The 13,795-nt window shown below is 45.8% G+C and overlaps 1 protein-coding gene across 2 annotated transcripts in view; it reads left to right on the forward strand.

Annotated features, from left to right (window-relative positions):
- The first annotated feature begins 4,706 nt into the window (after positions 1-4,706).
- Positions 4,707-13,795, forward strand: part of LOC115131626 (poliovirus receptor-like) — an 80,193-nt gene continuing 71,104 nt past the window's right edge. Inside the window, exons 1-2 of one of the 2 annotated variants that reach the window (XM_029663474.2) lie at positions 4,707-4,873; positions 5,014-5,102. In XM_029663474.2, coding sequence (XP_029519334.1) covers positions 5,015-5,102 — 88 coding nt within the window. In that variant the 5' untranslated portion in view covers positions 4,707-4,873; position 5,014. Of the gene's footprint in view, positions 5,103-13,795 lie in introns of both variants that reach the window. The other variant, XM_029663475.2, reaches the window with a different exon arrangement.

Here is a 13,795-nt window from a genome sequence, read left to right on the forward strand (position 1 = left end):
ACAGGCGGGCAATGGGATAGAGATAGTCCATTCATACATTCATGGCCATGTTTCGTGGTCACAAAATTGTTGTCAAATTCTTAACTTGGGTTAAAATCAGCCTGAAACACCTATTACGTGTTTTTAATTGGCCCGTTGTAGAGGGATGATCATTCCACATGACCAGGCTTTATGTCACAGATAACCAACTTTGATGGACGGCCCTGATGTCAGAGGGAGGGGAGAGTAAATGTGGCAGTAATTGGACATGACATTTTAATGGCGGCCAATCTGTCGTTCGGCTCATCAGAGAGGCTTTAACATGCTGCCTGAGCATACAACACATACTGTACTGGTATCACAACATGCAATGAAATGACCAGTCACACACACACACACACACACACACACACACAAAGGCCATCACTCACACAGCAGCATCCCACAGTGGGTGGCATGCTTCATTCTCTGAACTCAGTCCACAGGTGGTGAACAGAACAGCCATCAGTCTCCAGTCCACCCGAATCTCAAAGCAAGTGGGCTTGTATCTGCACTGTAACATCTTGAGCGATCTAGGGGTCGTGAGGTTAACATCACAAAGAGCAGGCCTCCCGGGTGGCGCAGTGGTCTAGGGCACTGCATCGCAGCGCTAGCTGTGCCACCAGAGACTCGGAGGTCCGTGGGGCAACGCACAATTGGCCTAGCGTCGTCCGTCTCTCCCGAGCCCCTACGGGAGTTGTAGCGATGAGACAAGATAGTAACTACTAACAATTGGATACCACAAAATTGGGGAGAAAAGGGGGTAAAAAAAAACATCACAAAGAGCAGTGGATTATAATTCAAAACAATTTGGCTGTATCAAACCTCTAGCGTTTGAGTGATCTGGGGTCGTGAGGTTAACGCCCCTAGAATAGTTATTATCGTGAATCTTAATATGAAAACAAGATTGTATTTAACTGCACCTATGGGGTCCATGCCAAAAAAATGTGTGTTTGTTGTCATCAACAGGCTCCCATCTCACTTTCCCCACATGGCTATTTCTGAGTCATAACAAGTGAGTTGAGACTCCGTGGATAAAAGTAAATGGTAGCAATGGCAAAGTTGCTTTATTGCAGGCTGTGAAGGAGTGCCCACTTAGTCTTCTTCCACAAGGGTAAACCGCTGTTGAACTGCCAATTATGTGATACACTTGCTCAGCATCCGCTCTGCTGCTTACATAAATGAGTATTCGTGTCTCAATCCCTTCTCAGTAATTGTTTTAGCTAAGTCTATATGTGATGGGAGTAAAATGCCTACTATTTAAAATGGCAGAGGGGCCAAGCAGCGGACATGTGTCAAGTACAAGGGATGTAAAACCCACAGGCTCTCTCACACTGGGAGAGAATGTGAGGAAATTAAACCGGACTGGCAATCTCGCCAGACTCACACATCTAGCCAGCCAGCCCCTGCCTCAATGAGCCCCCCCCCCCCCCTTTAATCTGTCCTCCAAACATTGTTTTCTCCCCCTGGGGAGCCGTCTTTCTATTTATGGAGGAGTGTTGAGCGGATGTGAGACGATCAGAGCGCCTGCCTGCCATTGTGTTTGCGTGTGAGCTGTGCATTGTGGATGAGGAGTGGATGAGCGGACACACAAACAGGGGCCAGCGACACCGTACAGGGAACAGAACAGATGCAAATGAAGCGTGTAAAAAAAAAAAGGCAAAACGTGGAGAAACAAGACGCACCAGATGCAACAACGACTTCTAGGAGAGGCTCTCTCAGCACGAGGACAAAAGCCTCTCTGTGTGTGTCACATGAATGTATACACTTCAGGTGAGACAAATGACACACACACACACACACAAGGGCCTCAGTATATATTCACAAAAACACAGCTACCACCCTTGTGCCTGAAACTCAAACCCACACAACGTCTTAAATCCGGCAACAAGCGTACTGGAAATAAAAGAGCAGGGAAAACACTAATTAACTGTAAACAAAGTCCACGGTACTAAACTAATGAAGGTATTCATGAGTCGGAGAACACCAGGGATGAGGTGGCGGAGACACCGAGAGAGAAACAGATAGCTGAAGAAGACTAGAAAAGAGTGGGAAAGAGAGAGAGAGAGAGACGACGGAGAGAATGAAAGATAGAATGAGAGCGGGAGGGGAGGAAAGAGAGAGTACTTCAGGAGGGGTGAGAACCCTTCCTCCCCGGGGCTCCATGTCTCTCCAGCCCTTTAATGTCTTTAATTAAAGCGAACAGAACTATCTGCTGCTCCTTTGGAGTACCATTACTGAAGCAACACTTAGCTACAGCTCAGCTAATAGGGGAGGGGAAAGGGAGAAGGTTCAACTCTAATGATGGCATGAAAAGAAAAGGGGACGAAGGAAGTCATCGCGGGGAGGGAAAAGATGGCGGGAGGAGGAGGGATATGTGAGATCAACACTTCAACAAAATTAAGCAGGCCGCCACGGCTAAGACTTACGGCGGGCAAACGTGTCGCTCCGCCTGACACACGATCACATTAAGCGACAGCTTGTTTAATCAATCGGGTTCCTCTGAGCCAATCTCTGGCCACAGGGGCAATTTATCAAATGGCACGGACATGGTCGGGGGGAGAGAGGGGGAGACGGAAGAGGCTACCAAACATCAGGTGCATTTACTGTAGTCGTCTCTTTTGATGACATGGTTTTACCAAATGAGATTTTTCACAGTGGAAGTACCAGTCTTCAATTGAAGCCTTCTTCCAGAATGTTGGGTTGAGCCATCAGTCGTGCCATTCAGACAATTGGCAGAGTTTTGGGGACAGAAAGGCACATTTTATTAGTTGAAACAGTGCATTACTTCAGTGTTTAAAGTTCACCAGCACATCTAAGACAATATCTAGCGGTAGTTGGAGGTAATAACTTTGTTGCTCCCCCCACTTGGTCTTTACGGAGATGACCTTAACACACACCCTAATAAAGCCCCAATAAACCCCAGGGGTAAAGTTAAGAATCATTTTTGACTAAGACCCTTTAAACCTACATTTGTGCCGGCTTGATGTTGCAGATGACATGACCAGCCCAATCGACCCTTGGTTGAGTGATGGTGAACATTGCCTCCATTTTGCCCAGGCACAATGATGGCATCCAGCTCAGCTCTGGTCTCCTGCTGTTTGTTGTGTTCAACCTCCAATCTCAGCCATGTCAGCAGGCTCCTTATCGTGATGGACAGCCACCTCTCGCCCACCGCTCCACATGTTTGTAGATTGAAAGATTATCTGGCAACCTGCGGGTTCCCTTCCCTCTTAGAAAAACATACAAATCTATATCCACACAAATCAGATGGCAACCATATGGGCCTTGGGGCTTGTTGGAATGGGAGTGAAAACGGAGGACCACATATACAATTCATGGACTCCTGTACAACGGAAACAATGAGGGAGAGAGCACTTTGCTAGCTTGCCTAGCTCCAGCGGTGGAACAAAGCATCTTGGGTAAATAACACAATAGGTGTCTGAGCTGACAGCCAGATAGGGGGTGGTAGTTGATTTATATTCCTGCCTGGGAGGAGATTGAGGAGCCAAGGCCAGGACGACCTGAACGCAAGGCGATGGATGTGGCCGCAATTGCATCAAATTGACAACAGATGGCACACTGTAGTTGGTGATTTGTATGCTGTGTACACCCACACACGGGGTGGTCACTAGTTTAGAGGACAGAAGGTTTTCGATGCTCCACCACTATTAATGATTTGATTGAGAGTATTGCTAAGACAGTGAGTCAGCTGGTGAACACTATGATAATGAGCTGCTAATAGCAAAGTATCTCACAGCTTGTGGAAGTACCAATCACAGGGCCGTATTCTGAGGCAACATTCTCCTCGGAGCGACATGTATACATACATACATAAGGAGGTTATGACGGTGTGTTTATGCATAGATATTTAAATAGGTGACATCTCGGATACAAGTTGAGAAATTACGTTAGGACGAACAACACCAGTCTATAATCATCAATAGACTGAATACCACATTTTGTGCAGCTTGTTGATGATGAAAATCAAGCAACTAATTGTCAACTGCTCCTTATTTTTTCTTGACTAGTTTCCCTTATTGATATTATTGGTGAGTGCCTTTGATCAACAGAGGATTTAAATGAATATATGTATGCACTCAATTCTGTACATCGCTCTGGATAAGAACGTCTGCTAAATGACTAAAATGGTTTACTTGTATTATTTTAGACAAAATCTTATGAAACAGCTGGTCAGCTTAATATTTGTTCTGCAAATATTATTTTGAGGACGTTCCTGAATTGCATGCTTCATAGTAATGAGTGTTGGTGATGATCAATTTAACGGAAGCATTTTGATATCTATCTATGCTGCCTTTCAACCTGTGGTCTCAGCATAATACAGTACATATTAATCATTTGTTGCCGCTCACTCAAAATAGCCCAATTATCCACTGTGTAGCCCACTACTGTGATATCATTCATCCCATATCATACAGGGAAAAATGTATATAAAAGACAGCGAAAATGGATCTCTATGGAGACCTATATTTATCCACAAACCATATAGGTCAGTGGAATAAGAAAGAATGTTCTCTATTGGAATAATACAAAAAAATAGTTGATATGCTTTCCTATGTTGAAGTTCTAGAGACACATTTATTTTCTTAACTTCTCAGATCGCTTTGGTGGTTTATTGTGACGATTCTGTGACATCACAATCAATCTCCCAGAATGCGTGGGAATGCTGAGTGGAACACTATTGTGACTTTCTTCCCGTTCAACAGTAACAAACACCGTAGACCTCTACCTGTACGCACCACACAGGGAGGGGTTTTGAATGCTGTTGTGCGACTGTCAAGAGGCACTGGAATTTGAAATCGAGGAAATAAGACGTCGGACTGAAGAGCAAACGGTCCGTAACCCATAACTTACCGACTCCGGTCTGTTTTGCGGTTTATTCCTATTAGATTTCCCCCCTGAGAAATCAGTCAAGGAATATTCATTGCCTTCTGGTGTGGTGGTGGGGATTTCATGTCCACCCTGTCTTTTTAGAATGGCGAGAGAATACGCTAAACATTGCCCCGCATCACCAATGAAAAACAGTTTGTTGGTGACAGCAGCGATCCTTCTGATTATTCAAGGTAAGAAACATGAACATTTACTTATATTCTGTCATCTCAGGTTATTTTATTAGCCTACCGCTCTCTGCGTGTTCTTTCTCTGTTACTATGGGTCACGTTCATTCAAAGGTTCGGTATCGGCAACCGACATGTGCCATATAGAGCCATCCACGGTCCCATGTGAAAAGCATGCACATTGTGTGGTTCACCCACACGGTCATACACGATTTCAGGGGTGACGGTGGTGAATTTCTCAAGACCTGTTGTGGAAGTTGACTTGTACACAATACCGCCTGGTTCCTTTTGTCCCGAGTTTTGGTACACCATGTTATGCGTGCAAGGTGTGGCCTCCCGGGGTATTTATTTCTCAGAGCGCTTAGACAGCAGGTGTGATTGTTCTGAATCACCTTGCCGGTGTGCATGTTCCGTTTCTATCCCCCCGGTTGATTTCTTCTGGTCTGTTTTGGTTTCCTCAGATCTGTTCAGGTAACACGTTTCATTCAGACAATAGTGGTCTAACTGATCATTTACACGAGCAGAAATGAAGTCAGAAAATGAGAAACAGGGTGTTGCTGTACGAATGGTTAATGGTCGTTTTGTGTGGTGTCCTCTATCGTAGCCCCAAATCTTCAATGTCAAAACTGTACAATTTAAGATGGTAACTGAATGAAATACAAAGGAAGATGGCAACTACATATACCCTCAACACTCCTTTGTTTTAGCCTTACAACAATGGCAATTGTCATGTATCCAATAACTCACCTGCACACAGCACAATTAAAGAGTGCATTGACTGCAAGCCTAACTATCAAAACCTGAGCATGGATATGAAGAAGAAAAAAGCATGAGGTCACATACGGTTGGACTGGTGTTTGACCTGAGAGAGTACAGCTGTCTTGTTTGTAGCCTGTTAGGGTTTAGGGCCATTTGATGGTTGATCACACAGTGCATGCACAGTGTTGCGTAGCCCTAGTCTATTTGTGTTTACATTTACTGCAGCCGGATTCTTTTAGTCGTCATTATGAGTTTCTGGGTAGAGGTTTGCATGGGTTTACAGGTCAAATCTATTTGATTGATACTCCTTTACTGGCAGGCATGCATTTGGGGGATTGAGGTGTCCCATCGTGTCTGTTGCTCGTGTTCTATTTGATAAGTGTTGAATTCAGGAACCCAAAGCATATTCCAGTTCTCTAGGAATTCTACTTGCTCTTTTTATGTCCATACAAGTCCTTACAAACAGGTGTCCGTTTGGTAAGACCTGACGGTATGAATTGAAGCGAAACCATTTCTGAATGTTTACGATTTCAGAGCTCAAGCAACATTTTAAAGCATCACGAATAGACTTAATATAACAAACACTCCCCCATCCTATACCCACATAAAACAATTCCAGCCCTTTCACAGCATGCCCATTCTCTCCCTCTAGCCTATTTTCAGACTGTGCTCCAGCTCCCGTCCGGGCCCTTTGTTGGAGCGGCTTTAGTCATTGGTGAATTAAAAGCCCCCCCCCCCTCCCCCCTGAGTTCTGGGCCCCATTGTTTATAGATGTCTGGTTTGTCAGAGACTCTGGCAGAGGGGGTGGGGAACTCAAACTGCGAAAAAGTCCCTGCACGTCCTCAGCTCAACCAAATCAGGCCTCTTGCTGTAGGGGAATTGTATCCACCGTTTCCTTCTTGCATGTAGAGGTTTTCAGGTGTGTTCAAAGACAATAGCCAACTCTATTATAACAGCATTATCAAAAGAAAATCATTTAAATTAATTTTTTTATTAACAGTAAACCGTCTCCAAGGATTACTGTGGAATAACCCAGATAATCTTACAGGGAAATGGAATAGAACTGCACCCGCATAAATGGGTGAAGAAATGCCGTGATTTAACGAATGCAAATAGAATCATACACGAGTAGTCTTACGGAGAAGTAATGAGATGTGTACGCCATAAATAAATACCCTCTCCACCATTGAGTAACTTCTAAATCGTTTGCAGGAAGTTGGTTAGGTCAATACCTCTTGCTTGATGCAACCGAGATGGTGGCGGATAAACTACAGATTTTTTTTCAAAAACCTCTCCACCCACCTGCAGTTTGAGATAAAACGGAGGCTAAAGAGATGGATTTCTGAGTGGGCTAGGAAAACAACTCTTCTCTCGCCCGTCCATGTGCCCTCTTCCTAAATCAGAATGTATGACTTGGCTCCATGCGACTCTCCTGCGTTAAACACGTCATTCTCATTCTGCACACCAACATCTCTCTCAGCCAGGGTCGGGGTGAAAATGTATTCGCGGCACTTCTCTATTTAAAACAGACACAGAGTATAATTATTATTTTTTTCTTTCCGCTGGGCCAGTGCAAGCCTTATTAATTACTTTTATATCCCTCAGCAATTCCGGGGGTTGATTTGAAAATTGTGCCTGACAGCTGCAGCACAACGCTTGTCCTCGCCACTTCAGTGTGCTTTCCTTCGAGCACTTCATCACGACATTTGGTCTCTGCAGACCTGGGGACCGCTCTGTCTGGCTGTTGAAAGGCATGACAAAAACACATGCTGATTTGTCTTCACGATCGAGGTCGTAACCCCTCTATGATGTGGAATAGACGGTGTATGGTCTCTGGTTCGGGTCAAACAGGAGCTTAAAGCACCGCCACGTTTCCTCACTGCTTTTGTATCAGTTCACTTTTGTTGAGTCTATAGGCAACTTGAACTTGAGGACTAAACACAAATGGATCTAGTTGCTTCCTGTCGAGAGATCTTATTACCACTTCCTTCGCCTTCTGATTTTCATTTGTGCAGCTCCCTCAACCCCAGGCATCCAAGCAAAAAATGGAATGGAATAAAATGGCATGCATGGAAAAATGAAAATATGCATTTTTTGCCAGGATGCATTTTTATGACTGAGCGAAAAAAAAAATATATATATTCTTTTTTTTACTTAACTATTGGCAAAAGCCCCATGTTGTTTTTGGTAACAAACAAAAACATAAACGTTGCTTTCATTTTCCAGTGGGTTTGGCAAATGAAACTGACATGCATGTCTAGGCCCGGCAGTCCAAGCCCCCCTTGAGTCTATTTCCAGTGCAGACAGAGGCTTTTAGAAATGTGACGATCGCCTAATAGCGCGGGAGGTTTCTATGGTGATCACTTTCGGGGGGGTGTGTGTGATTTATATTCGCCCAGTTTTCACACTGGGTGAGTGATTGCCGCAGAGGTTGCTAATAAGATGCATTCTCTTTTCAAGTATGCTCCGTTACATTTTTTTGCATGCCATTTCTAGTAGGCCCAATCCGATGTACCTGGCGTATAAAATCCAGGCCTACACAAATGTTTAAACAGTTAAGACCGTTTAAACGGGTGGGAAATGTGAGCACATGCTAAGGTGACTTACTGTTTGCAGCATCACACATTCCTACACAGGAGGCTGGCAGAATCATCCAAGCACATGGCACTGAACACAGTTAATCAGACACGGGCATGATCTGATCCAACTGGAACACAGAATGATCGGAATAACACCATCTAGCCTCCATATTGAACTCGACACGTTTGGGGGGAATTGCCAACCTCTCACTATATTCCTGGAACTTATTATAGCTTCTGGGTTTATTGGACTGTGTCCACTGGAGACTATGGAGGAAGACGCGGGTCCGAGTCTTATGACGGCACGGTAGAGGGGAAACGGTTAAGGCCTTTTAGTGTGTACCATTTCACCGATCTAGAACACGTGGTAATGGCAGCGACCCTCCACTGACTGTGGTTGTTTTCACCCACTGATATGCAGTACATAACCCACCGCCAGTGGCGTATTCTGGGGAGCGCCACAGCAAGCCAAGGTGACTGCGTGCTATGTAAGGCATGGCAGTAACGCCGTCGTTGGCGCACCTGCTTTCTCACGGCGCGTTACGCCTCCTTATCCAAGCCCCCCCTGGCCAGCTTGTTTGTTTGGGTGGATTACAGAAGGGGATGGCATGGATTCTTCCGCTCAGGTTTTTGTCTGTCTGTGACTCACGGATGATGCAGGCTGGACTCTGCCAAAGGGAAGACATGGCAGGCCTCCCACCTTCATCATCAGTCGCTATCGCTCAGTCGGTGTGTGTCACATGGCGTGGCGCTCATTGCATCGCACCTGGTGATCAGAATGCAAGCTTCGCCACTGCTGGGGGTCATCTGCCTTTCTGGCTGAATTTGAAGAATTTCCAGATTAGCTTCGCAGCAAGGTTCACAAGTTCATTGGCAACTGTTTGTGTGTATTTGTGTATGCGGTGGTTTCCGTCCACAGCAAATATATTGTTTGTCTGGAAAGCACTGTGTAGCAAGGGTTTTGAATCAATGCAGGTTAAGGTTACCCATTCGCTCACTCATCCCATTGCCTTATATGGCCAGTGGAGCGAGACGGCACAATTACGGTGGTTCGCGGGGTTGTTGAACATAATCGCTCTCTCAGCCTCTCTCCTCACTGTTGTCTTTCTCCACTCTTGCATTTATGCTCATCATCCCTCCCTTCCTTCCTCTTTGTCTTCCATCTTCTCTCTCTCTCTCTCTCAAAATCAAATTGTATTTGTCACATGCGCCGAATACAACAGGTGTCGTAGACCTTACAGTGAAATGCTTACTTACAAGCCCTTAACAACAATGAGGTTTTTAAGAACCCCCCCCAAAAAAAAAAAAAAATATATATATATATATATATAATAAAAAAGTAACAAATAAATAAAGAGCAGCAGTAAATAACAATAGCGTGTGCTCAATCTTTTCTCTTTCACATCTCCTACTCTCTGTTCAAAGTGCGACCAGGTAATCAGTGAGTAACGGGAAGGTGTTAACTTGTGCCTTTCAGGCATGCAACAGATTCCTTGGGCCGCTCAAAGGTGAATGATAAAGGTTTCATCCAACATTTTCCCAGGAATTTATGCTCCAGCCAGGCATAATGTGCCTCGATAGCAGGAATTGGTTTCTATTGATTGTTTTATTGTTGATGTTCAGCAAGCCCCACAGTCTGCCGAGTGTCTGCTCAGTGCTGAGAAATGCTGTCTGGAATGACACTGTCCTAAAAAAAAACTTTTTAAAAAACGTCTCGCTCTCTTTTCCTGTAAAATGCTTACCAGCGTGATTACTTGTGAAAAGCGAAATTGGCTTTCTGCCCTCTGTCTTTCTCCAACTCCCATTCTGTCTCTCCCTCACACATTAAAGCCCGTCCTCTAAGATGAAACCCTGGCACCCTCCATGGCTCTCTGTTGCGGTGATCCTTTCTCTCTTTCATATTTTCCCCCTGAAATCCCTCCATCCCTCGCTGACTCGGTGGCTGAGCGGGTCAGGCATGGTCATGTTTATTTGAGTGCTTATCTGTAATGGTGACCCTCAGACCGAGGCCACAAGCCTCCATCTATTGCCGTCTCTCTCTCTCTCTCTCTCTCTCTCTCTCTACCTCTCGCCACGTCCAATCTTTCTCTCTTTGTGCTCGGCCTCTCCAGCCACCATTTCCTTATCCATCCCTGCTCTTTCTTTCTCTCTCTCTCTCCTATCTTTTCACGCCATTCCTCTGAACCCCCCCCTCCACCACCCCGAGTCCAGACACAGCAGAGCAGATTAGTTGGACCGTCTCACTTCCTCTTCCTCTCCCCCCCTGCTCAATTCAATCGAGTTTACCGTCTTGTCTTGAGCAATATGCCCTGATTTTGCCAAACTATGTACATAGTGAGATAATATCTAAGAGAAGGCGCTACTCGCCCTCCTTATCTCGTTCTCGAATTTCCCAGTTCTGCCATAGATTATTTGTCTGCTCCTGTCATTCTGACACATGATTTTCAGCCTGAGTTGTTGAACCCAGATATCATAGTACAAATGGCTGGAAGAAGTGCTTATTTCAACTAGGACTTTCCTGTCCCCCCCCCCCCCCCACCCACCCGTGATGTTGCAGCTGTCTCGCTCTTACATTGTCCTCGCTGTTCCCTCTCAATGCTGTGTTTGTGTGTGCTCAGGGAGAGAGAGTTCACTGAGAAAAGGCCCCATGCAGTTGACACCCCATAACGACCAAAGATGATTACAGTTAGTATTGTTTGTTCATTCGCCGTTCTCGCTGGTCTGTGTTTGCTAATCTAATCTATTTCCTCGTACAATTAAAATTTTATTTTAAACAACACAAAAAAGGATTTTCAATAGCGTGCCTCTTTTCAGCACTTAGACCCGTAGCCAAGATGACGCGTCTCCCCATTCATAATGAATGAAGATATATAAAAAAAAAGTATTTCTTCTGCCTGAAAACGTATGCCAGCTCAAACATTGTCTTTGCACCATAAATCAGAACAATGTAGCACAGACTAATTGCAGTGTCGCGTTTGATGATTAATTAACGTGGCGTGTCAGAGCTTCTCAGAACCCCTACTGCTGCCTGACTCAGACTGCAGGCTTTAGTAGGGGGGAGGGGTATATTGCACACTGTGTGTATATAGGGTGTGTCTGCACTGAGCGAACATTTTAAAAAGATGACCCGGAGGACCTAGACTGACCTGTCCTGCAGGTACGACTTCCTACCTGGTGCCCTTTGCCCCCCTGCCTTCAGAAGTCCACAAAGCCCTGCGCCGTGGACTGTGTGACAGGTCATCTGCTGTCCTATTCATCATGTAGTCTATCTGGAAAAATGGAGCCCTGGCCTCTCCAGACGGAATAGATTGCGAATGTTCTCCCTCCCACCATCACTGTGACAGAGCATTGAGAGAGAGAGAGAGTCCCTTTTGAAGCCTGAGTGTCGAACCTGTACGAGACGAGCTCTCCTGCTGTTCTGGGATCTGTTCTCCCCTGCCCCTGAACTGTAGCCCTTGGGATTCATTGATGATAAAAAAAAAAAAATTAAACAAATCTGGATCCAGATCAACCTTTAAGTGGCTCTCATTTGTGTTTTATCCTGCGAAACAGCACTGCAGAGAGGAGATGCCTGTTTTTTGTTGCCACTCATGAATGGAGGTGAATAGCTACTTTGCTGGGGTTTTGATCCCATTAGACAGCCCCCCCCCCCGCTGCCGCGATCATTAGACCTTGTGTAAATGTTCTTCCATTATGGCGTGAAAGACAAGTGGGCTTCACTCCGATGAGATTCAGTTTCCAACAATGGTCCTTGTGGCACGGAACGTCCTATATCTAGAATGTACTGTAGCGACAGGAACTCGGGCTGGACCTGGTTTAGTAGAAACCATGTTTGTGAAGCGGTATCGTCAATAGGTAAGAGAGACTTAGTAGTACTTCACTTTCTTTTCACAAGGACAGTTCTGTAAGAGCAACGTAGCACTAATTGAACTCTCAAGGCCAGCACGACTGTGGAGAATGAAATGTTATTCATGTGGGTGGGAGAAAAAAAACATATTTAAGCCTCCCTGTTAATGTATGGAAATAACAATGCTGCTAATGATAGTGCACCGACGAAGTCGAGGCCGACAACGCAATCCCAAGGGACTTCCCAAACCCGCGCAGTCGTCCAACAATCGTTGGTTTTATTTCCTTGCGTCTGGTAAAAGGCCCTGAATTTCGTGACCTTTTCCACTCAGTTGCTAATTACATACCCAGGATGAGAATTGCCACCAGATTAGAAGAGCCGACCATGTTTTTTTCTCTCCTCTCAGTGAGGAACCTGGTGCTAAATCCAAATGGTTTCCAGTCTTAATGGAGCCTTGACAGTATTGAGCTGTGGGGTCGAATCAGACCGCTCTCCGTGTGTGGGAAGAGAAGACGGTGACACATACCAGATAGAGGTCAACGGAGGTCAGACAGGATAAGGTAACGGTGGAGTGGGCGCCGGTATCTCCCTTGGACAGAGAAAGGACGATGACAGGAGAAACCTGAGGAGAATGTGATGCAGAAGACTCTGGGGGGGTTTGTGCCTTGGAGTTGTCGCTGAAGAAACCGGATGAGTGAAGACCTATGGAAAAAAATAAAAATAATTCTGTCCAGCTTTGCTATTTGCCGTATCGCTGCACATTCTGCCTGTGGAGAGCATTAGTGCGTGTTGCTGAAGACCTCCCCTGAACTAAAAACCACCCCGCGGGCCCCCGAGGGCCTTTTTCCTTCCCCGGTCCCCCCCTTTATTGGGGCCTCGCGGTGCAACCGAGCTGTGTTTATGATTACTCTGTGTGCATGGGCGCAGCGCGTGCCAGTATTTTGGTGAAGGGGGGGGTATTCTGGGCATGCGTCCACGTTCTGCCTCTGGAATCATCTCCCCGGAGTATGCCCCAAACCCCCTCAGGCGCCGCCCGGTTGGCTGCGGCCCAACTCTATTCATTCCTTTATCCAGACGCAATGCTTTTTGCTTTTTTTGCCCTTTGTCACGTCCCCTCTGCGTGTGCTTACACTCGTTTGCAGCCCAAGAGTTTGTCAGCGATTTTCATTAATTCATCATCATCACTAGGCCCGACGCTCCGGGGCAGAGGGACTACTTTATTCCCACTCTGTTCTCCCTCTCTTTTCTCCTGCTCTCTCCCAGAGACGGGCTAAACATGCTGCAGGCTGTGAGCAGACAGAGGGATGAGGAGAGTGAGGGGAAGAGAAGACTGTGACGGCAGCCGCGATTTAGAGCTATGACACTCCCCGATTTAAATAGACACCGCCTTGGGAGGGAGCAGAAGAGTAAAGGAGGAGGGGCACGGTGCCTGCATGTCATGCCCACAGGAACGTTTTCGCCCTCAAATGAAATACTTAAGCCGGCATAGATTAATGTACTTTGTGGAAATGTGG

This window comes from Oncorhynchus nerka, linkage group LG7 (genome assembly GCF_034236695.1).
Source record: "Oncorhynchus nerka isolate Pitt River linkage group LG7, Oner_Uvic_2.0, whole genome shotgun sequence".
NCBI lineage: Eukaryota > Metazoa > Chordata > Actinopteri > Salmoniformes > Salmonidae > Oncorhynchus > Oncorhynchus nerka.